Source organism: Mytilus trossulus, chromosome 12, assembly GCF_036588685.1.
Source record: "Mytilus trossulus isolate FHL-02 chromosome 12, PNRI_Mtr1.1.1.hap1, whole genome shotgun sequence".
Lineage (NCBI taxonomy): Eukaryota > Metazoa > Mollusca > Bivalvia > Mytilida > Mytilidae > Mytilus > Mytilus trossulus.
The window spans coordinates 5,178,726-5,200,887 of NC_086384.1; the positions used below are offsets into that span (position 1 = coordinate 5,178,726).

General features: G+C 32.1%; 3 protein-coding genes across 8 annotated transcripts in view; 1 reads left to right on the forward strand and 2 right to left on the reverse strand.

Moving 5' to 3' along the window:
• The window catches only part of LOC134693198 (SUZ domain-containing protein 1-like), a 260,322-nt gene that overhangs the window by 176,795 nt on the left and 61,365 nt on the right, over positions 1-22,162 (reverse strand). The window lies entirely within an intron of this gene.
• LOC134693595 (uncharacterized) lies at positions 895-13,812 on the forward strand. Its single transcript, XM_063554439.1, has 13 exons — positions 895-1,003; positions 2,884-3,065; positions 3,738-3,882; positions 4,559-4,945; positions 5,511-5,903; positions 6,281-6,336; positions 7,432-7,665; positions 7,895-8,116; positions 9,423-9,474; positions 10,184-10,312; positions 11,376-11,558; positions 12,952-13,125; positions 13,652-13,812. Exons 1-13 carry the CDS (start codon positions 919-921, stop codon positions 13,810-13,812), a joined length of 2,403 nt encoding a protein of 800 aa, XP_063410509.1. The 5' UTR covers positions 895-918.
• The window catches only part of LOC134693746 (uncharacterized), a 30,143-nt gene continuing 24,691 nt past the window's right edge, over positions 16,711-22,162 (reverse strand). For 5 of the 6 annotated variants that reach the window (XM_063554649.1, XM_063554650.1, XM_063554654.1 and 2 more), the window contains 3 exons: positions 21,236-21,516; positions 20,724-20,909; positions 16,711-17,063 (listed from right to left, as the gene is read on the reverse strand). In XM_063554649.1, coding sequence (XP_063410719.1) covers positions 16,923-17,063; positions 20,724-20,909; positions 21,236-21,516 — 608 coding nt within the window. In that variant the 3' untranslated portion in view covers positions 16,711-16,922. Of the gene's footprint in view, positions 17,064-20,125; positions 20,185-20,723; positions 20,910-21,235; positions 21,517-22,162 lie in introns of all 6 variants that reach the window. The other variant, XM_063554651.1, reaches the window with a different exon arrangement.

Here is a 22,162-nt window from a genome sequence, read left to right on the forward strand (position 1 = left end):
TATAATCATGGAATAATATGTTTGAAAATAAGCTTTGCGTTCAAGTTTATACAAGAGGATGCTTTTATAGTCTTTTCATTCTTTTCTCGTTTATAACGCATATCGAAATTTCTTGAGAAACTAAATTGTATTTTGTTCACTCCTTGAACTTTTAATCGTGTTGAAAATACTTTAGTTTAGAAAGGATGAGACATTTTTCAGAATTGAACAAATTAGTTTTAGCAGGTATACTTATACACAAAAATAATAATTTGTTTTTTTATTCAATTTATGTTAGAAATTGATGAACAAAAATCTATTATTTGTGTTTATAGCAATCAAGAGATCATTACATATTTGTACATTGTAGCACACTGAACAAAACGCGTTAAAAAGGAGTTAAAAATCGGTAGTCAACATCATGATATAAGCATACTTGAACATACACAAACAAACACAAATAATATACATGATCAGATCACTCAAACGCGACTAAAGCTACAAGTTAAAAAATCTACCTATAAAACGAGAAAACATAATAATTGATTCGGTTGTTTGTAACAAATTTGTTCTGTATGCAACATCATTCATAAAAAATATAAGGTAAGCAAAAGATATAATTTGAAAATGGAATATTACTTCAATCTTCAAGGATATAAGTTTTGACGAAATATCAACATTTGCATGATGTCAATATTGATGATGCTTATATTAGGACATCAACTGTGATCCCTCACTGCAGTCACTAAAAAGGATAAAATCCAACGATATACTGTAAACACTTACTATACACAACCATTCAGATTAATTTGCTATTTGTGTACTAAACATATTTTAACTGTTTAACTAATAAAGGCACCAGTAGTATACTACTGTTCAGATTGTACCATAGCCAATACCATTAATCCCTATACAGACCCGTGACGTGACATAGAAGAAATGTCTGGGGATTGGTCAGATTCATCAGATGAGAGTTACTGTGGTGACTACACTCCTATGGAGGAAACATGGACGCCACCGACAGGTATTGTATACTTTATAAGCTGTTGATCTGTATTACTTATATATTATGTTCTTATCTTCTTCTTTAGTGTACTTTTTTAGGTATCAATAAGTCATTTTGTTTCCATTATAATCAGCCCAAGAATTTAAATGGTATTATAACAGAAAAAAATCAAATAACTTTATTGAACTACAAATAATGTTAACGATCAGATTGAAGGACCTATTGAGAACATGTCTGCTGTTACTGCCAACTGTTTCCCATATCATCTTCAAATTATCAAATATGTTACAGCACTCATCTACTTTATGACCTTGGTTTGTTTGCTTAATCGATGTGTACTGAACAGCGTTATTATACTTTACTATTACAGCAGATTTCAGTGAGTATGTAACTAATGGTAATATCTTTGGTTAGTTTGCTTGTTAGCTGAACCGTGAAGTCATTGTTAGGTAAGGTATACTACCCTCCTTTTAAAGTAGCCTAGTCCTACAGACAGATAGTGGTTATCTATTGGACTAGTCTACTATTAAAGGATGGTAAAATAACAATGACTTCACGGTTCAGCCAACAAGCAAGCTATACAAAGATATTACCATTAGCTACATACTCACTGAATTCCGCTGTAATTATTTAATTAACTGTTGCATACCTATTCAATTCAATAGGTTAATGTATATCCTAATTCTCATGGACATGTTAAATATTTATAAAGTATCTCTTAGCAAAGGTATTGTCTACACCTACTGTAATATCGTTTACATTTTATGTTCTGAGCTTTTATTTATTTCGTATTTTCAATTTCACGTTTACATCTAGTTTCCTAGTCTATATACCAATCTACCAAATTCGAGTCGCTTACTTGCGTTTTCAATCAGTAATCATTTATACGATTATTAGAACTAATCTCTTAAAATATGGTACATTTCAGCATCATAAATTGTTTCCATCTTCCGATCATAACATTCAAACTTTTCAAGAAAGTAAAAGGTGCGATTTTGCGTGCATTAATAATTACCGTTGTCGCCCAAAAAACCAAAACGAATGATTAGTTATAGCGATTTCAGGAAATGCTGTATTCAAATAAGGGTGCCAGTATTTAAATAAGTTTTCGAGTTTCAATTTTTGGAACGAGACTGGTTTCAGCAAAAGGATAAATGTCTACTGCTATGCGTGCATCAACCGCTTTGCAAAGGAGTAGGTTCAGTAAGACCTCTTTTTTACCCTAAAATATAGCAGTTTTACAGAATTGTTTAAATGTAAACTTTTAGTTATTTTTTGTAAGGCATAATGCCTCTGCTACATAAATATGGGCTTATTTTTGGCATTACAATGCAAAGATATCGGGTTCTTGCATCATTAAGTCATGCTAAACTATTGAAATCTTCACAATTTCAGCATTTTAGTTCAATTTTAGACGGTTTCCGTATTAAATGAAAGTGGCCGCATTCGAATTCATTCTTGAAATTGAAATGTAAGTTGTGTTTTATGATATTACATAACATTTATAAAGGTCGATATGAACACGGATGCGGCCACTTTCATTTTTGACAAAAAGCATATGAAAAATTACAGTTTTTGGCATATTTGATAGATTTTTCATATTTAAGCTTGAATCGGAGCGTTTTTAATAAGTGAATCAGTTTAAATCTTTCACAAAAAATGATTGAATCAATTCAAATAGACATTTAAGTGTTTAAAAAGTGTCCAAAATCTTTCGTCAGATGAAATTGAAATTTGAGGCCAAAACTGTCCATTACTCCTTTGCACTCATTCACAATGTGAATAAAAAAATCAGATGTATTATAATTGCAATTGAGACGGCTTATAACCGGTGTCCAAAGAGCTTAGATAAAACCAATTGCAGTTATTGTTTACTTATGTCAATTTCATAATTGCAGGAATACATTTGCCAATATTTACTGACAACAGTGCAAACGCCGGAGACTCCATGCCGGAACAGGATTTCATATTACCATGGCAGTTAGCTTGGACTAAAACAGTTGTGGTTATTGATAACGGGGAAGTTATTGAACAAAAGGAGTTTTCTTCATCATTGTCTCCGGTCAAAATGCAGTTCCTTGTAAAATATCATATAAAATTGCTAGAACACGCATTTGCAAAATCTGAGGTGTTAAAATGTCTCATGTTATCATGTAATCAACACGAAACCATACACGTGAAGTTGAAAACTCAATCTTTGTCTGATGCTTTCAGTGAAATTGAATCGAAATGGAATGACGAGGGCGACAAACTAATTATGTTCAGTTTGCCAAAAACATTAGTCTCTAAACTGTTGTTTGAATTTTGTAATGAATATATAAAGGATTCAACCGTAGGTTTCTTTCAAGGGCATGATGTAATCCATTTAGTTGGATTTTTGTCCAGAAAAACAGTTATCACTCAAGCGGTTTCATCTATCGAACGGATCGCCAGTAATAATTCACTTTCGGTCGCATTTCAGCTGGATCCATTTATTTTGAAACTTTTAAAATGTGATATGTCGATGGACTTATTTAAAACTGCATTGCCAAATAGAATTAAAGCAGAATTTATCATCACAAATAATCATCTTTGGGTTTTTAGTAATTCTACACTTATCCAAACCTCGATCACAGCTGTCGTAAAAGAAAATTTTGTGAGTACAGCATTCACAAATTCAACACCATATGAAAATATTCCGTTATTTACTAGTAGTCATGACTTTACCACGGTAGTGAGAGAAAATGAAAGCAGGTATTTGGTATATGAACAGTTCCCAGAATGCACTTTTGTAGCTGCCACTAAGTCGATTATACTAAAATTATGGTTGGCTGAGGAGAAGCATTACAGAGGTTCACACTTTCAAAAGATTTCTCCAACTTTACAATTGCAGAATGAGGAATATGTAGACATGTCAGGTTCGTTTAAATTAGTACAATTTGAAATAGCAAAAATACTAACCTGCAATAAAAATTTAAAACATATTAAGTCTTTTATCAAATAACAAAACGAAAAGCTCGAAAATATCAAACAAATTGAAAATAACTTGTCATATTTTTGAATTGGTACATACATAATCGAGTTTAATCGATTATAAAAATAGATATGAACATTCTGATGATATTTTTAGTTTGTATTGGCAATGATTTATGTTTAACTATTATAAATCATGGAGCAAGAGAAAACACTAGCAATGTCTTAACATATTATATCAAAGCTTCATGACATAAAATACATTTTTTTGCAAATACTAAGCGGATATTATGTATTGACAATTTTTTAGAATGAATAAACGCATAAAGAAACTGATAATGATTAAGACGAATTGAGCGACAATTTTATTTTCGTTTTGGTCATAAAAGCTTTCGCAAATCGCTTTTAATTATTCCTGATTGAGGTAGATTCAGAAAAGCGCTTCATACGAATGCAATTTATAAAGCTTAAGTGTCTTTCCGTTTTTTAATAGTGGTGCATAATGATACAAGCATACATGAATAAATTAACTTTGAATTGAATGTTAAATAAATTATTAAATTATTAAGCATTGTGTCTCATTCTGTTTTGTCATGTGTATACCCTGCCGATCATTTACAGGTATCCATGCGACAAAGGAATCTAGTCAGTTGTGTTCTTCCATCGCAAACATGCACGTCAGTAATGATTATGAAAAGTTCAAAGATACATCCTATGATCACACTTGCGACGTTGGAAACCAACGCAGAATGAAATGGATTGTGAAATCTGATAATCCGACCAGAATCAAGACAAAACTACAGGAAGCTATGAGAAGATTAGAGAGTGAATTAAAGTGTACTCTATCAATTGATAGTATTGAGATAAAAAGGCAGCAGTTTGCACAATGGTTCCATCCGATGAAAGATTTTCTTGTTGTTCTTTACCATGGATCAGCTGAACAAGTACCAGCTGATGTTATATGTCAATCAAACAAACATATTATATGTTCGCAGTCAGCAGATCAAGGTTAGTTTATTGATACAGTCGAACCTCGTTAGGTCGAACTCGATGGTATCGAGATCTATTGAGTAGAATCCCGGATGAGTCGAAGTAATTACTCGGTCTCGGGAGAATTCCCGTTTGATCAATGCATATTAACACCTGGTAGTCGCATTCAGGTGTATCGAAATCTCGATAAAGTCGAGTACGTCTTATAGGCCTATCGATGTACTGTAATTTCGTTTGTATACACGTTGAGCATCTGGGCTTTGTTAGTCTTTTGATTTTTAATTTCAGTTACTTGTGTATAACTCGGAATTTAGTATGACGTCTATAATCACTGAACTAGTATGGATATTTGTTAAGGGGATAGCTGAAGGACGCATCCGAGTGCGGGAGTTTCTCGCTTCATTCAAGACCTATTAGTGACTTTCTGCTGTTGTTTGTTCTATGGTCGGGTTGTTGTTGTCTCTTTGTCTTTTTGACATATTCACCATTTCCATTCTCAATTTTGTTTGTTGGCAGCTTGCAAATTATGAATAACAACTTTTTTATACTTTTGTAATCCATGTTTTCTGTCTGACTTTTACAGCTGTTTCCATGAGCACAGAAACAAACGGACTCCCACATTGTATGGTGGCAAACTTTTCTGTTTTAACACCGTCATCAAAACACACAAAAGACAAATCTTCATTAATTGGGCGAAATATCGACAACCTTTTGAGTGTAGTAGACAAAAAACAATTATATACTTTAGTCATTCCTTCGGAAGTTATTAGTGACAATCCGGTAGTATTTGCAGAAAACTTTTGTGCATCTATTCATTCGTACGTTAATAGGGCTACCAGTATAAAGACAATCTATGTCTGTAATGAGAATATGACAGTGATAATAAAACTGATGGACACATTAAAAACGGGGCTATCTTTTCTGCACTTCTATGATTTGTCGAAAATGTTTGAGGATCCAAATAGAGCAGTTACTCGTAAGTTTATTGAAACAAATAAAAAAATCACAATGGGATATTGAGAAGTGTTTAAAACCTGACAACATAGCATGTTCACATATTTTTTTTTAATTTTTATAATAATGAAATAAGAATGAAAACAAAACAAATGTTGATCGGATCGCGTTTATCAGTTCAAACCTGTGGTTCCGCCACAAAAAAAGAGCTGTCCGCAACGAAATAGCTCAAAATTATGCATAAAGGTGGCGTTAAAATAATAACAATCAATCAATCAGTTCAAACTGTATATACATTTATTTTAAACATGTAGATCATTGTGTTGAATTGACTACACATCTTATAGACATATTATATATCGCTTCCACCATAATTTTTAATTTTACTTTATTGTTCAGCTGCAGTTCCTTCATTGAAAATCGAACTCGTACAAGGAAACATAGAAAAACAAAAAGTAAGTTGTTCTTACTATGAAAAAAATAACTGAAAAGCATTAGCATTCTTGAAGAACCAAGCTTAGTTAAATAATTAAACAAATCAAGCTATGACCTCTATCTTTGTTTTCTTACATTTGATAGTATCGTGCCCAATCTTTCCCAATTAAAGACCGTTTTCCTACAAAATGAAGTACTGTATCTAAGCAATTATAATACTACATGTATCTTAAGACTATGCAAAACAAAAATGTACTAATTGAAATAATTATACAATATTAAATCAATGTTTATTTATACATTAAGGAATCTCATCTAACGGCTCTTACGTAAACCCTTTGGTCGGGTTGCTGTCCCTCTGGTACATTCCCATTTTCACATTAATTTTGAACGACAGCGGTGTGCCTCAAAATGTTTAGTGTGCACTAAGCCACGGATGTTTATAACATTTATTTACATTTTGAGTTTAAACTCGTAGGTTTGAAATGATTTTTACAGTGTTATCTAAAATTTTCCATACATTTATAATTAATTGTTAAGAAACTAACTCTAGCTCTTTGCATATACAATAATAAAATGCGGTTGAAATACAAACTCTAAAAGTTAATACCAAAAAAAAGAAGATAAAGTATGATTACCAATGAGACAACTCTCCACGAGAGACCAAACTGACACAGAAATTAACAACTATATGTCACTGTACGGCATTCAACAATGAGCAAAGTCCAAACCGCATAGTCAGCCATAAAAGGTTTACAATTGAAAGCATTGGTTATTAACTATTGTTCCCTTTCTCACGTTTTTGATCTAAGATCTCCGTATGTATTCAACTATATAACTTGTTTATAGATCCACGACTTTCATTTTTTTAAATGAGTCTTTTAAGATGAATTTAAATCCAGAAAACTGCGTTAACCGAGTCATTTTACAAAGTCTTATTTTCATCTTCATAAATTGTTGGTGTATCAGAAATTAAAAAAATAAATATAATTTAATAAAATAATGGTGCCTTTTTTGGTCTAATCTTAACAGTAACATGTATTTAAAAAAATTAAAGTACATTTTTTTGTGACCATTACACTCAGAATTCAAATGTAAATATAATTCAATTTCAGACGGATGTTCTGGTAAACAGTGTTGGAAGAGACCTCGATCTAACAAGAGGTGCTGTATCTATTTACATGTTACAGGAAGGGGGAGATGAAATCATGTCTGACTGTAGACGTCAACATCCTACTGGTGTTGATTATGGAGAGATTGTACAAACCACACCTGGAAAATTACAATGCAAAGCTATTTACCATTTTTCAGTTCCTCCTTGGACAAAAAATGCTAATTTTTCTTTACAGGTGAAATGTATTACTAGTAGTAATATATTTAGTTGTAGAATTACAATAAACAATTTCAGCAATAATACTGATTTACTATTAGAACGATTACATACACGTATGTATACACGCGTATGGTACAATTAAAAAAAAAGTTTAAATGAAATTAAGTTACTCTTTAACAAATAGATGAACTAGCCTAGTATCAAGTTTTAATTCCATTTAATAAAATGCAGTTCACATTTTTCAGATACTAGCAAAAGCAGTTTTTGATTGCCTGACATTAGCATCAAACTCAAAGTACAAAACAATAGCTTTTCCGGTTCTTGGTACTGGAACCTTGCACTATCCTTGGAAGGGTGTCTGTCGTACAATGGTCGACACGATAAGAAAGTTCGGGAGAATGTGTCATGATACCACTCTCAAAGTAGTTCAGGTTGTATTATTTCCAGACAATACAAAATCCATTGAGGTAAGCTGGTGTATGAATATGAAGTTTGATCAATAAATTGAATAAGAATATACTGCACATGCTTGGTTTTATGTTTGGCTTAGTATATTTTATCATTCACAGTTTTTGTTGCAAGATCGAGTTCCCAAGCTTTGCTCTTATATTTGATCAGTTCAAACGTGCATTTGTTTTGCGTGTTTGTGTTAAAGATGTATGATCATATGCACTGATTTATCATAAGTGTAAAAGTGTTGTGAATCTAGACAGGGGAAAAATCGGACATCGATCAACCATTAACTCTAAATTCTCCATAATATAAAAAAAATTACGTAGCATGATTGCAAATGAGACAACTCACCAAAGAGACCAAATGACACGGAAATTAACAACTATAAGTCACCGTACGGCCTTCAAAAATGAGCAACTCCCATACCACATATTCAGCTATAAAAGGCCCCAAAATGACAACAGTGTAAAATATTTTAACCGATAAAACTAATGGTCTAATTTATGCACAAAAAATTAACGAAAAACAAATATGTAGCACATAAACAAACGACATGCACTAGATTATAGTCTTCTGACTTGGGACAGGCACAAACATATAGAATGTGGTGAGGTTAATTAAACATGTTAGCGGGCAGTAAAGTTGTTCTTATTTCCGTTTTTCTTTTATATCCTCGATCAGGTGTTCGTTGAGTTTTGTTTTGACAAAAATCATCAGTGATCATTGATTCCGTATCTTTAACTAATGTTACGTAAAATTGAGAATGGAAATGAGGAATGTGTCAAAGAGACAACAACCCGACCAAATAAAAAAACAGCAACAACAGCAGAAGGTCACCAACAGGTCTTCAATGTAGCGAGAAATTCCCGCACCCGGAGGCGTCTTTCAGCTGGCCCCTTAACAAATATATACTAGTTCAGTGATAATGAACACCATACTAATTTCCAAGTTGTATACGTGACTGTATAAAATTACAATTTTGACGATTTGTAAAAACCCAAATGTTTGTCCTTATACAAAATATTTCATAATGAAACAATATCAGCTATAATGTCAGACAGTGAACAAATGAACGCCTTATTTATCTCCGAAACATATGAATGAACCTAAAACCCAGACTAACAAAGGCTATTCATCCTGACTTTTGGCAAGGGCAAATACATGTACACGATAGAGATATAACATGTTTCGTGGACTCAAACCCTTGCCCGTTACTTCAATAGCCAACGCAGAATAAACAAACACACATCATCACATATATACACATCTCTGTAGACACGAGGTACAGTTCAAAATTATTTATTATTTTTCATTTTTCAGATGTTCGAAGACTATTTAACTGTACCAGATAAACCAGAATTAATTGCTCAAGGTAACTGCATTCAAGTCTTATACAGTTTCTCGAAATGATAAAATCCAACAATGTGGCACAATTGTTTAGAATCTGGGGACATAACTAAGATCATTATATTCATATATCAGACATATCTAATTTTAAAGCGACATAACGTGTACATTAATTTTTAAATAAGAATGGACACTCGTTAGATGAATATGATAATGTCTTTGTAGACATCATTTTGATATAGCTCGAATTGATATAATAAAAGTAGATGATTGCCTGTAATCTCCTATCATATAAATCATTTAATTAACATCACTTCAAATGCATGAAATTAATTGTATGTGCGCGAATAAGTATATATACCTAGTTATGGCTAAAAAATGCAAACTGACCAACAATAGTACTCAAAACACTACATAGAAAAATAAAGACTTATCAACACGAACCCCACCAAAAATTAGATCTCTCAGTGTTCTCCTTTTTTCACCAAGATATGGTGGGTGTTTTGAAATAAACACTTGCAACCGGGTGATTTTTTTTAAATATTTAATATAAAGAGACTCTTATAATTGTATATCTTTCTGTCAATACACGCATATCTGTAGTCTTTTTTTGTGTGTGTTATTAACATTGTCCTTTTAATTTGATTATTGCTAGTTTATCAATACTTATGGTATGAAAATTTGATATTAATGTGTTTGTGCTTATAAATATTTGTATATTTGTTTATTCATAGACCCTGTTAAGCCGCCAAGGTTTATCTTTGAAGCCAGATGTAAAAATGTTAACATTTCATTGATGCCTTTGTCTGAACTCCGATTTCACAATTGTGAATGTTGTGTGGAAATATGTAATGCATGCAGAGGTAAATTTAAATAGAAAACAGAAGTGGGGAATGTACCAAAGAGACAACAACCCGAACAAAGAGTAAACGAGGGACGAAAGATACCAGAGAGACAGTCAACGTCATAAATCGAAAATAAACTGACAATGCCATTGCTAAAAATGAAGAAGACTGATAGACAAACAATAGTACACATAACACAACATATAAAACTAAAACATATGCATCACGAAACCCACCAAAAACTAGGGGTAATCTCAGGTGCTCCGGAAGGGTAAGCAGAAGGGTAAGCAGATCTCGCTCCACGTTTGGCACCCGTCGTGCTGCTTATGTGATAATAAACCGGTAAACAGTGTAATTCGGTAGGTCATTATGACATATTTATGATAGGGAAGGGGATTGCAGTTACGACGTAAGGAGCATATTCGATATCATTTGTGAAACGGTTATTCCATAACGGTCAACCAACTCGTGAAGGCGTCCTTAAAATTTACGAAGGGATGATTTCAACTTCACCATTAGGAACTCTTGGTTTAACAGCTTCCTTGTGATCAGCAACCCTCTATCAAAAAAATCATGATTGGAAAAACAAGCACGGGAATATCGTATCAATTGGTAGATATATACCCCGACTGTAGGTGCTGCGGGAATGTTGCTACTTAGAAATAGAAAGTTCACAATTAGAAAGCTGAATTCATCTCTTTTGTCGTAAAGTTTTGTCTTCAACCGACAAAAATCACAGCCGAAGTCCACTAATGAGTCATCAAAACAACAAGAATATTGTGGCCCCTGAACAAAAATATGTACAAGTTCAGTGAAAATGTACGTCATGAATGCTTTACTATGGTAATGGAGTTTCAAACACAACTATTGAAATGGTTTTCAATGAGCGAATATAATTGTCAGTGTATATGTATAGAAATCAAGCAATGCTAGAAAATTAGTTAAATTATACTGCATGTGTAGAAATCAAAACACAAAAAAACGACTTTAAGGACTGTTTTTTTTTTTATCAATGATAGATGCAAGATGAAGATCCAAGATGTATAAATATAATTATATGATTTATCTGTGTTCGCTTTAGAAAATCTTGGGTCATTGGTTCCTGAGAACAGTAGAAATAGTTATACTGAATGTCGTGTAAAGCGGTTCAGGCTATTTTCTGATGGCAGCGAGAATCATTTCAAGAAAGCAGTGAAGAAAGCATTAGAAATGACAGTCTTTGAAAGAGTCTCATCTCTTGCTATAAGACTGATGGACGAAATGGGTAAGCATCAAATTAAATATATATGACTCAGATAGCTTCCGTCTGACAGATTAGCAAAACAATACGTTAAATGATCAAAATATACTGATTCACCGTTTATTAGATAAGCAGGATTATCACATTCACTATGTGTGGTTGTTCCAAAAATTTATTTGCTATGATGAAATGAACTATCAAAGAGAAGTCTATATTCACATATCACACTATTAAAGACTAAATATGATACACATGTAAATTTTTAAACAGATATATCATGTTATGGAGGGGTATTTGCAAAATATACCAGTCGAGAGAATGTTAAATTTTGCGAGCCGTAAGCCGAGGGAAATTCATTCTCAAGACTTGTAATTTTCGCAAATACCCTTAAAGAACCATGCTATATCTGTTTAATTACACCGAATGTTAATGTTCAACCAGGTTCTCCGTAGGGCGCAGCTTTTTACGACCCCAGCGGTTGAACCCTGAACAGTTGGGGCAAATTTGGTCACAATATTTAAGCTTGATTCAGTCTGAATTTGGATTTCGATCAAATTTTTGACATAATATAGGTTTTTGTCACTAAATTGATGTGGTCAAAGATCTAACAAATCTATTGCACAATACTGTGCATTGAAGAATTTTTATAAAAAAGGAAGCCCTTCAGAAAATGGTAAACAAAAAATCTGCCCCCCCAAACTTGTAGTACAATTTTAGAGAGATCCATACACTTAAACACAAGTTATTGTACATGATTGTTTGGAAACTAGAAACATGCTTCTTTTTGGACCTTTTTTGGACCCTTATTCCTACATATTTTGGGCAATTAACCCAAAACCTAATCCCAGCCTCCCCTATGTAATATGGTACATTGTGGTACAATTTCAGAGAGATCTATACAATAACACATAAGTCATTGTCATGAAACTAGAAAAAAAGCTTGTTTTGACCCTTTTTTGGCCCTTAATACCTAAATTTTGGCCCCGTGACCCCTCAAATGAATACAAACCTTCTACTTGCGGTTTTAAACATTGCGGTGTGATTTCATAGCAATTGAAATACTTTTACACAAGTTATTATCCTGAAACTAGAAAAATGCTTGTTTTGGGCCCCTAATTCCTAAACGGTTGGGACCATCATCCCCAAAATCTATCCCAACTTTCCTTTGGTGGTATTGAACCTTCTGAAAACAATTCGTGAAGATCTATTAAAGTTATTATCTGGAAACCAATGTGTCTTCGGGCGACGACGACGAAGACGACGCAGATGACGACATCATACCATTATACAATCCCAAAAATGTTTTGGGGTCGTATTAAAACGGATTGATAATCGTGACGTTACAAGCGTCCAGTTGGATAGAGTATTGTTTCACGTGAATAAAGTCTTACCTTTTTTCTGGACGTTTTACTCCTAGATTCTTTGTCATATATGAGACAAGCAAGACTTATCAGAGACACTGCGTGTGAGGGTGACAGATGTAGATATTTACAATATATCCAGTTGATCATTCTTGATAGATCTGCATATGACAAACTGTTAATGGAAAACGAAGGAAATAAAGAAGTGAACAAACGGTTTTCTTTCTTTGGTCAGTATTTAAAATGTATTTCCCATTTAAATATTTCTATATTTTACCACTGCATCGATACGTATGTAGGTCTGCATTTAACACAGATCGCTTTCATTATTTGACATATAACATGTGGGAACATTTGATAAAACGTTTCACATATATATTGCATGAACATTTTTCTTTGATTTTTCTATGCAATTAGTTTAGTTAAAAACTCAGTTTTTCTATGATTTTGACACTAGTTTGCTTATCAGTTTACTCATAACTGCATAATTAATTGTCGGGGTTATTTGGCAATCCTATATTGTAGCAGAAGTCGACGTTAACGGAAAAATTCAAATGTTTTATTTGGGAAATTGTCCAGAAAAGAAATTTCTGTTCTTTTTTCGAACAAATAACGCCGGCCATATTTGAATTTTTAACTGCTGCATATATCCATTAAAGTAGCATTTGCAACCGTCATATAGATATGGTATATGTGAGTAATTAAGATGTAAATGCATGAAAACGCAAGATTGTTTAAATCAATTATGTTTATAAGGTGGAGAAGTGAAGCAAAGATTTAGAAAAGTCTGTTATTATGATGTTCCTCAACACTCGACGCTTGTTATCTCAGCTACTGCTACTAACGACAATACAATACCTCTGACAATAGATGGAGAAATTAAAAAAGTGTTATCCGAAGCAGCAAAAGAGGTTTGATTACAATCACATTTTATTATAGCGGGTAATCTTAAGCAAGTCATGTGTGATAAATGCAGTTAAAGAAATTTAACTAGACTCACACTCTTACATGGTGGTAATCACGGAAAAAAATATCCGTTGTGATACAGCAATATAGGGCGCCCCAGGTTGATTCCGAATATTGAATGTTTAGGATTTGTTTTAAATGTGTTTTTAAGGGACTTTACCCGGTATATGTCTAACGTAAAGCAATGGGAAATTATGCTGTTTTAATGTTTGATTTCATTCTAATGTCATTGTCAAAACAAGAATAAAGAGGTAAATGTTTTGCAATTTTAGAATTGAAACTATAAGTCGGAAGAACATTAGTTAAGGAACAAGAAATGCTAAAGTTATTGATAGATCATGGAGTTTTTTTTCTCGAGATAATTGATTTTTAAAATATAGCGGGAAAAGGCTGACTCGGACTTTTACCTTATATTTTCATTGCTATTATTTGAATCTCAAATTAAAGGAAAACAAACAAGAATCTGCTTACATTATGGCAAATCACCTTTTATGAGCGATTAAGTCTTACAAATGTATATGAAAAGATAAATGAGTGTTAGTTGGCAAAATATTTTACCTTGTATTGTGTGGTAAAAGCCAAGGAGTCTGAACGTCTGGCTTCCAATCGAAAACATCACATAATTTCACCCTTAAGGAATAAGAAGACACTATATTTTACTGTGTTATTTTTTTTTCTAGAAAACGCATTCTATAAGCATGATATGTACTTATTTGGTTACACAATTAAGGAATCGCTGATTTGGTGATAAAAAACAAAATATCATCGAAAAACAAAGAGATTTCAGTACAATATGAATGTTCGAATCCGTAGCAAATTATATAAATAAATCAATTACAGTCTTAGTACAGCACTTTTGCCAGAAGGAGTGTAGATTGTCGCTTCAGCAAGGACTTGAGGTATATTTTATTTCGTCATTGTTCTTACCTCAGAATAGAAATAATATCACATCATTTGCCGAATAACCCTTGTTTGTGGCATGGGTTTTAAATCATAACATTTCGCTTTTACAAATTAAATCCAAAATACATGAGGTTTTTAAAGAAACGCGATCTCATTATTTTTACACCTTCAATTCAAGGAAGCAGTTCAAGGAATATATTGAAATACGTATCTGTTTAGTAAAATTTTCAATTTGACAACAGGTAGAGTCGTTTGATCTCGTTTTCGTTGTTTGGCAATGTGTGTCTTAAGATTAATAAGTGTTAATAAAATTGAGAATGGATATGGGGAATGTATCAAAGAGACAACAACCCGACCATAGAAAAAACAAAAGCGGAAGGTATCCATTTGTTATCTTTCGCTTTTCATTCAAGTAGTGCATTGGAGACAGAACGCAAATTCTACATTTTACCATAACATTTGAAATTATGTCAGCATCAACAAGTATCTACATAATGGGAGAATATACTTTATCATTATACCATCATCTGAACATTAAGGCAGTGGTACAATACACCAAAAGCTACGACAGTTAAAATCACTTTGTAAATTCCATATTAATGTAACATAAAACATTTATCTTAAAAATGAAAGACATACAACTTAAATGATTGGACTTGTCTTTTGTACCTTTTCAGTAATGAAAAAGCTTGAAGACTAGTGGAATAAAATAACGGTGTCCCTCAAGTATTCAAGAAAAACACGCTTTACAAGCAGGAAAATAATTTAAATTTCTATAAAGAATTCAATAATTTGATAATTATGGTATGTACTATGTCTTTACAGGAAATCACAGAGCTGTAGTCATTTTGCAGATAGCCAAGTGTAATCCTAACGTTTCTTATTTATTCCCTAATTATTATAATGGGTTTTACCAATGGCAAAAACTGATTGAACATAATAGAAGTTATCAAGGCCAGTTTAATGTAGCCTCAAATTTCTATTCACATTATGTAGAATTATAAATGTATACATTTTTTCCTATAAAAACAACATTTGTAAATAAGGCTTGCTCTGAAATCCAATGTGTTACATCAACTAATATTTCTTATTTTGTTTTTGAGTTTTATAGCATACTTTTCATTAAAAAAAATAAATAATCATAATAATCGAAACAAATAACTTCAATGCATAAATAATAAAATTGAGAATGGAAATGTTGAATGTGCCAAAGAGACAACAATCCGATCATAGAGCAGACAACAGCCGAAGGTCACTAATGGGTCTTCAATGCAGCGAGAAACTCCTGCACCAGAGGCGTCCTTCAATTGGTCCCTTAACAAAATTGTGCACTAGTTCAGTGATAAAGGACGTCATACTAAATTCCCTAATTATACACAAGAAACTAAAATTACAAATCGTACAAGACTAACAAAGTACAGAGGTTCCTTATTTAGACAGGCGCGAAATTGAGGCGTGATAAAACTTTTTTTATTTTTGTATATTCATTGGGTGTCATACCCAATTTTTTATACGATTATGCTCATCTCATACGATCATACAGATATTTCATATTTCAATGTGTAATACAAATGTAAAATGTAATCAGTATATGTTATTTTTCAGTAATATTTATTCAACGGACTATCCTTTTTATGACTCATTTTTTGTGTCAATGTATAATTTTCATAACACAAGTAATTTCAGCAAATAACTACATTAACAAGTTTTGTTTATATCATACATCTTATAAATGTTTATTGTTGGGATTTATCATTTGGTAACACCATTTTAAAGCCAATTTCATGGTAACATTTTTACTTGTTGCTGAAGGCCATGCATTGACTCTTTTGTACTTTCATCCACAATCTTTGGAATCCGGTCGATTGTTCTTTGCTGGCAATTATACAATATATCATTGTTTATGAACCAACGTAACAGAGGCATAAAATTAAATAAATATCACCAATATTTTGACAATTTAATCATAATACTTGTTTACATGAAATAAATACGTAATTTGATGTAGGACGGAATATAAGTCAAGTTAGTTAGGTAAAATGTAATTCAGATATCTTTGCATCACATCACAGTTGATATTCGGGATAATTGTAATGCAATTGTTTTGATTTGGAATTAAAAGAGAAATAGGTATGTACTAATACATTGATGTGTAGAATTAATTGAATGACATCGTTCTTTCAGAATAGAAAGATTTTTCCGACATCATTGTACTTCTTCGTCGACGACTTGTTCTTGGTCTGATGTCCTTAATAATTTCACTGTTCCTTTGGCATATTTCTTCTGTTAATCCCTTCACCTAAAAAAACATAATGTTGATTAATTAAAGTCATTATTTATGATTTATGAGTTTGAATGCCCATCTGGTATCTTTCGCCTCTCTAAACTAAAACAACATTATATTTTTTTTTTACAATTATAACTTATGAAACAGAATTCCACATTTGTTTAAAGTATATCCTACAATTCATACTAAGACAAAATGTGGACGCTTAATAATTATAAATTTGACAATTTTGATACTCCACAGCTAAATCCCATCACATATATTTTATTTCTTAGAAATGGTCTACACATTTTGAAACAAAAACCTTCAAATGTCTAAATACAGATACATAGTCATTTATCTCATATTTTATTTAACCATCATGTTATACTTCAAAATAAATGTTCCATAAACAATTTATTTTAACTTAAACAATAGATTTAAATTATCTAAACATTCAAAATTGCTAGCAAAATGCCTATTACAAGTCTAATGTAGTTATAAAACAGGAGCATGACTTACAATACACGCTGGGACATAGTCTAAGAAATGTTATTTGTTTATTTTTGGACGTATGATATGCTAGACATTTTGTTCCCTTATAAAATCTCATTTTGTGAGTAAGGAACTTTGTGGGGAACAGATGTAACAAAATCGTCATTTTTCTGAGGGTAAATAAAGGCAACAGTAGTAAAAATGTATACCGCTGTTCGAAATTCATAAATCGAATGAGAAAAAAAAACCGGGTAACAAACGAAAAAACTGAGGGAAACACTTCAAATATAAGACAAGAACTACGACCCAACAGAAACATAACATTAAAATGTAACACACACAGAAACAAACTAAAATATAACAATGGCCAATTTTCCTGATTTGGTACATGACATAAAGCTAATAAAAGGTACTAGGTTTAAAACTTAATACGTCAGACGCGCGTTTCGTCCACACAAGACTTAACAGTAACTCTCAGATCAATAAAATTCGAAAAACAAAACAAGAACAAGTTTAAGACCATTGAGTACCAAACATTCCAAAAAGTTGTGCCTAATACTGCTAAGGTTTTCTGCCTGCTGTAACAAATTTACAACTGAAATTAAAACCAGAGGTAACAGATTAAAGACTAATACATTTTAAAGGAACATTAGCTAAGAGTAAGATATATCAGCAAAACAAAGATATAGTTTTCTGTTTTCGATTATAATTGAAAGTGAAATGGTAAAATATTAAATAGCTTCAAGCAGCCAGTTTGGTTCAATTTTGTCTAAATAAGTTAAGAAAGTCACTGATGCATTATTCACAAGAAACTAAATATTTCGACCTCATTGAATTCGTATCCATGTGAATTTCAATTTAACACCTAAGCTACATGTAAGATAAGTATAAACTATGCTTTTTCATGTGTTTATTGAAAAAGAATTTCAAAATTGAAAATGAAACAAGGGTGAATCGTTCGGTTATCTGATTCGACGTACAACATATTGGAATTTGAAATCGGTGAATATGTATTTGATTAGCTAATGCTCTTTAAAGACGTCAAATATAATAAGTTACCGTCAGGTACTACTAACAAGGATTTATAAATGACAACCATATCCCTTGCAAGTTAATAACTTGCTGAGGGAATGTCCCCAAAGAATTTGAAATCAAAACATTTAAGTAGGAGGTGCACAATTACAATATATGGTTATGGTTGTGAATAGATTTCAGTAAATTGAAAAAGAGGAAGATTTAGAAAGACTTGCAGATATAGAAAATATATCGCGAAAAAAAGACAATGGCAAACCGCAAATATGATTTGATTCCAAAACATCAATAGGTGCACAACGGCATTATATGTCATGAATAATCCGTGAAAGTTCATTAAAATCTACTCACTAGTTAAAAAGGATTTGCCCGGGTGATATAATAAGCGAAGTCATTATTTTCGTTTGTGAAATCCCAAATATAAACCAGATCAAAAAGTGATACAGATGATCTTCTCTGGCATTATGTTATGGTAAATCCGTGAAAGGTTTTTATATTCAATAACTTGTTTAGGGGTAGTTGTTGGTGAGAGATATTCATCCCCAATAATACATTTGTAATACAAAATGGCAAGTCCATATTGATCTTGGAAACCCAAGAATTCGAGATATACATGTGCACTATGTTATATAGCTATTATGAGAATTTTGTTAAAATTTAAACCAGTGCTTATAAGAAATGTGTGCTGACGTAAATTGACATGTTTGACTTATGTTGTAGTTGCCAGGAAAATATTTACATGTAAGCTTAAAAGTGCGACGTTGTAAAGATTAACCAATGTCTGGTGTTTCCCGCACAACTTCAATGTGTATTTATTTTTAATTTTAATTAAAATTTCTGTTAGTGAATCGTTTAAGTAAGATCCAAAGGAAGCTTTGTGTATTCCATTGTTTCACAATTTTATATTAGATATGTAGTAGGTAAAGCATCAAGAGCGTACGATACTAAATGCACTGGTAGAATCTATCCTCAATTCGCCGTTTCAGGATCTAATGCATCCTGTGTATTATTTTCAAAAGCGTACACTAAAGCGTTTTGGTTGGTTTAAAACTTTATAAACAATGGCAATTCAACCAATGACGTAACGTTATTTTCACTTTGGAGAACGAACGAGGAAATTACCCATAATGCTTTAGATTCTGAAACGGCCAATTGTAATAGTCTCGAACATGCTTGAAAACGAAATTCGTCGCGATAGTATCAAATGATAAATATAAGGGCAAAATGATATGAAAATCGTTATTTGATAAAAAAAAAATCAAAGATTTTTCTAAGATAAAAATTTCATCATGCATCAGTTTGTTATATTTACGATATATATATCTACATGTTTTATTGTGGATAATTTTGAAAAGACTTTACATATATGCAACCACTTTATTTTATGTTTGGCAATAATACCACATGTCCTCATTTTGTTAAAACTATTCTGCATTATTAGCGTTTAAAATTGTGGTTTTTTTTTAACCCTGTGCAAGAAATCTAAATACAAATATCTAGCCAAGTCATCGAAACATATACATAGATATACAATCTACTAGTAGCTTTAAAAACAAATATGCAATTACTATGCATAAGAAACTCCAATTTTTCTCCATTTCAAAATTTCTTTTGTATACTCTCTGATCTGCAATATCATTTGAAAGAAAACAAATTATTGTATTCAACTTATTCTTAATACAAATAATAAACATCTAGTCCACATTAAAGTGTCAATGAACTGGAATAAGATATTGAAGTTGAAATTTGAACATAAGAGTGTTAATGATTATACAATCTTGAATGTTCGTCAAACACATTTAAACGTTCATAATTGGCTGGCAATTCTTGAATATGTATATAGTCTTTTGGGTAGCTATAAATACGATTATTTTACGGCTTTTTTTTTTATAAAGCACCAAAAATATCAAGATTGAAAGCCGTCATATGAATCTATTAATTTTCTGCTGCAAAACATTAATTTGGGCTGTAAGCACGTATCTAAAGTATAAACTAACATGTACTTCACTTATTTTATATCAATATGTAAAGAAATATAGCTATTTCAGTTAACATTTTATTTTAAAGCTTAAATAATTTAAACTGTAAAATCTCATTTCCCTCGCCACATTAATAACATGTTACGAACGTATGTCATTATATATAAGTAAATACTATTAAACTTACCCAAACATAAAATGTAGCACCACCAGCACTGACCATTCTGACTTGGTCCAAAGTAAAGTCTCGTATCAAATCTCGTGCACCGAGGGCAACGTCAACAGGAATTTCGTCTATTTTAAGTTCTTGTATCTTTCTTTTAATTGCATCTTTTCCCATTTTTCCTAGAGCAATTTGAACGTTCCTCCATTCCTGTGATCATATATTAATTACTTTTTTAGAAAATGTTTAAATTGCAAAAGATACCAACGGACTTTCAAATTGAAAAAGTTGGAAAGAGAAACAAATTATATGAATTAAATTCTTTACATCGAAGGGCAGAACATTCTAAATACAAGCCACATTTGCCTTTCATTATCTATAAAAATAAAATAACAAAAGTCTGCGGAATTCTTTCCGTGTAGCAATACATATAGTACTATGCATTTTTACCTTCAATTCAGATGTCACCTCTCTTAAGTGTAGCCTTCATATACAGGTCTAGTTATATCTTTGAATTATTTATACATTTAATTTACCTCTGTTTCCTCCTCCCAGTGACCAAGTATTAGCAGTGTAGCCATCATTACTCTATGCACTGCAGGTGGAGGATTTTGATATCCTTTAATTTCTGCAATGGTCTTTTGGTCAAGGGAGAGAACTGCATGCATTAGTTTTGTTATGTTTCTGAGTCTTTCCAGCATTGCTTTGGCTAGCGCCATTTCTGTTGGTAGTCTTTTGTCATAGGAACCTCGTTTTGCTTTTGATATTGCTTCCTTAATCAGGGACATATCTCTAACTTCAGTGGCCTCATTTAGTTCTATAATATAAAGACATATCATTGGATAAGTAACTAAGGGCAATATCATGATTAGCATAATGTGTTTGTGTGTAACTAAGGGCAATATTATGATTAGCATAATGTGTTTGTGTGTAACTACATTTGTTAGTATATACAATTGTATTTTTGAATTCTTTTGATTAATTTAAAAGTTTTTTTTAACAAGGGTACCACCATTTTCTGCTCGAAAATACAAACAAATATCCTACTTTGATATTGTATCACTTTAAATGTTATTTCTGAAAGCGCATTACAATATGAGTTTGAATGTCTGGTTACAAAACTTCGGAATATTATCTCCAACTCTCAACTATTATCCACAGTACTTGTTTAAGATAGGACTATTAAAAAAGAGGGACGAAAGATACCAGAGGGATAGTCAAACTCATAAATCGACAATAAACTGATAACGACATGGCTAAAAATGAAAAGGACAAACAGACTAACAATAGTACACATAATACAACATAGAAAACTAATAAAGAATAAGCAACACGAACCCCACCAAAAACTAGGGGTGATCTCTCGATTTGAATGCATTGTAATCATGGTATCGAACTAGTTGAAAGTTCCAGCTTACTACAAATATGAGCAAATGATTTGTATGTCCCTTTTTAGCCTTCAT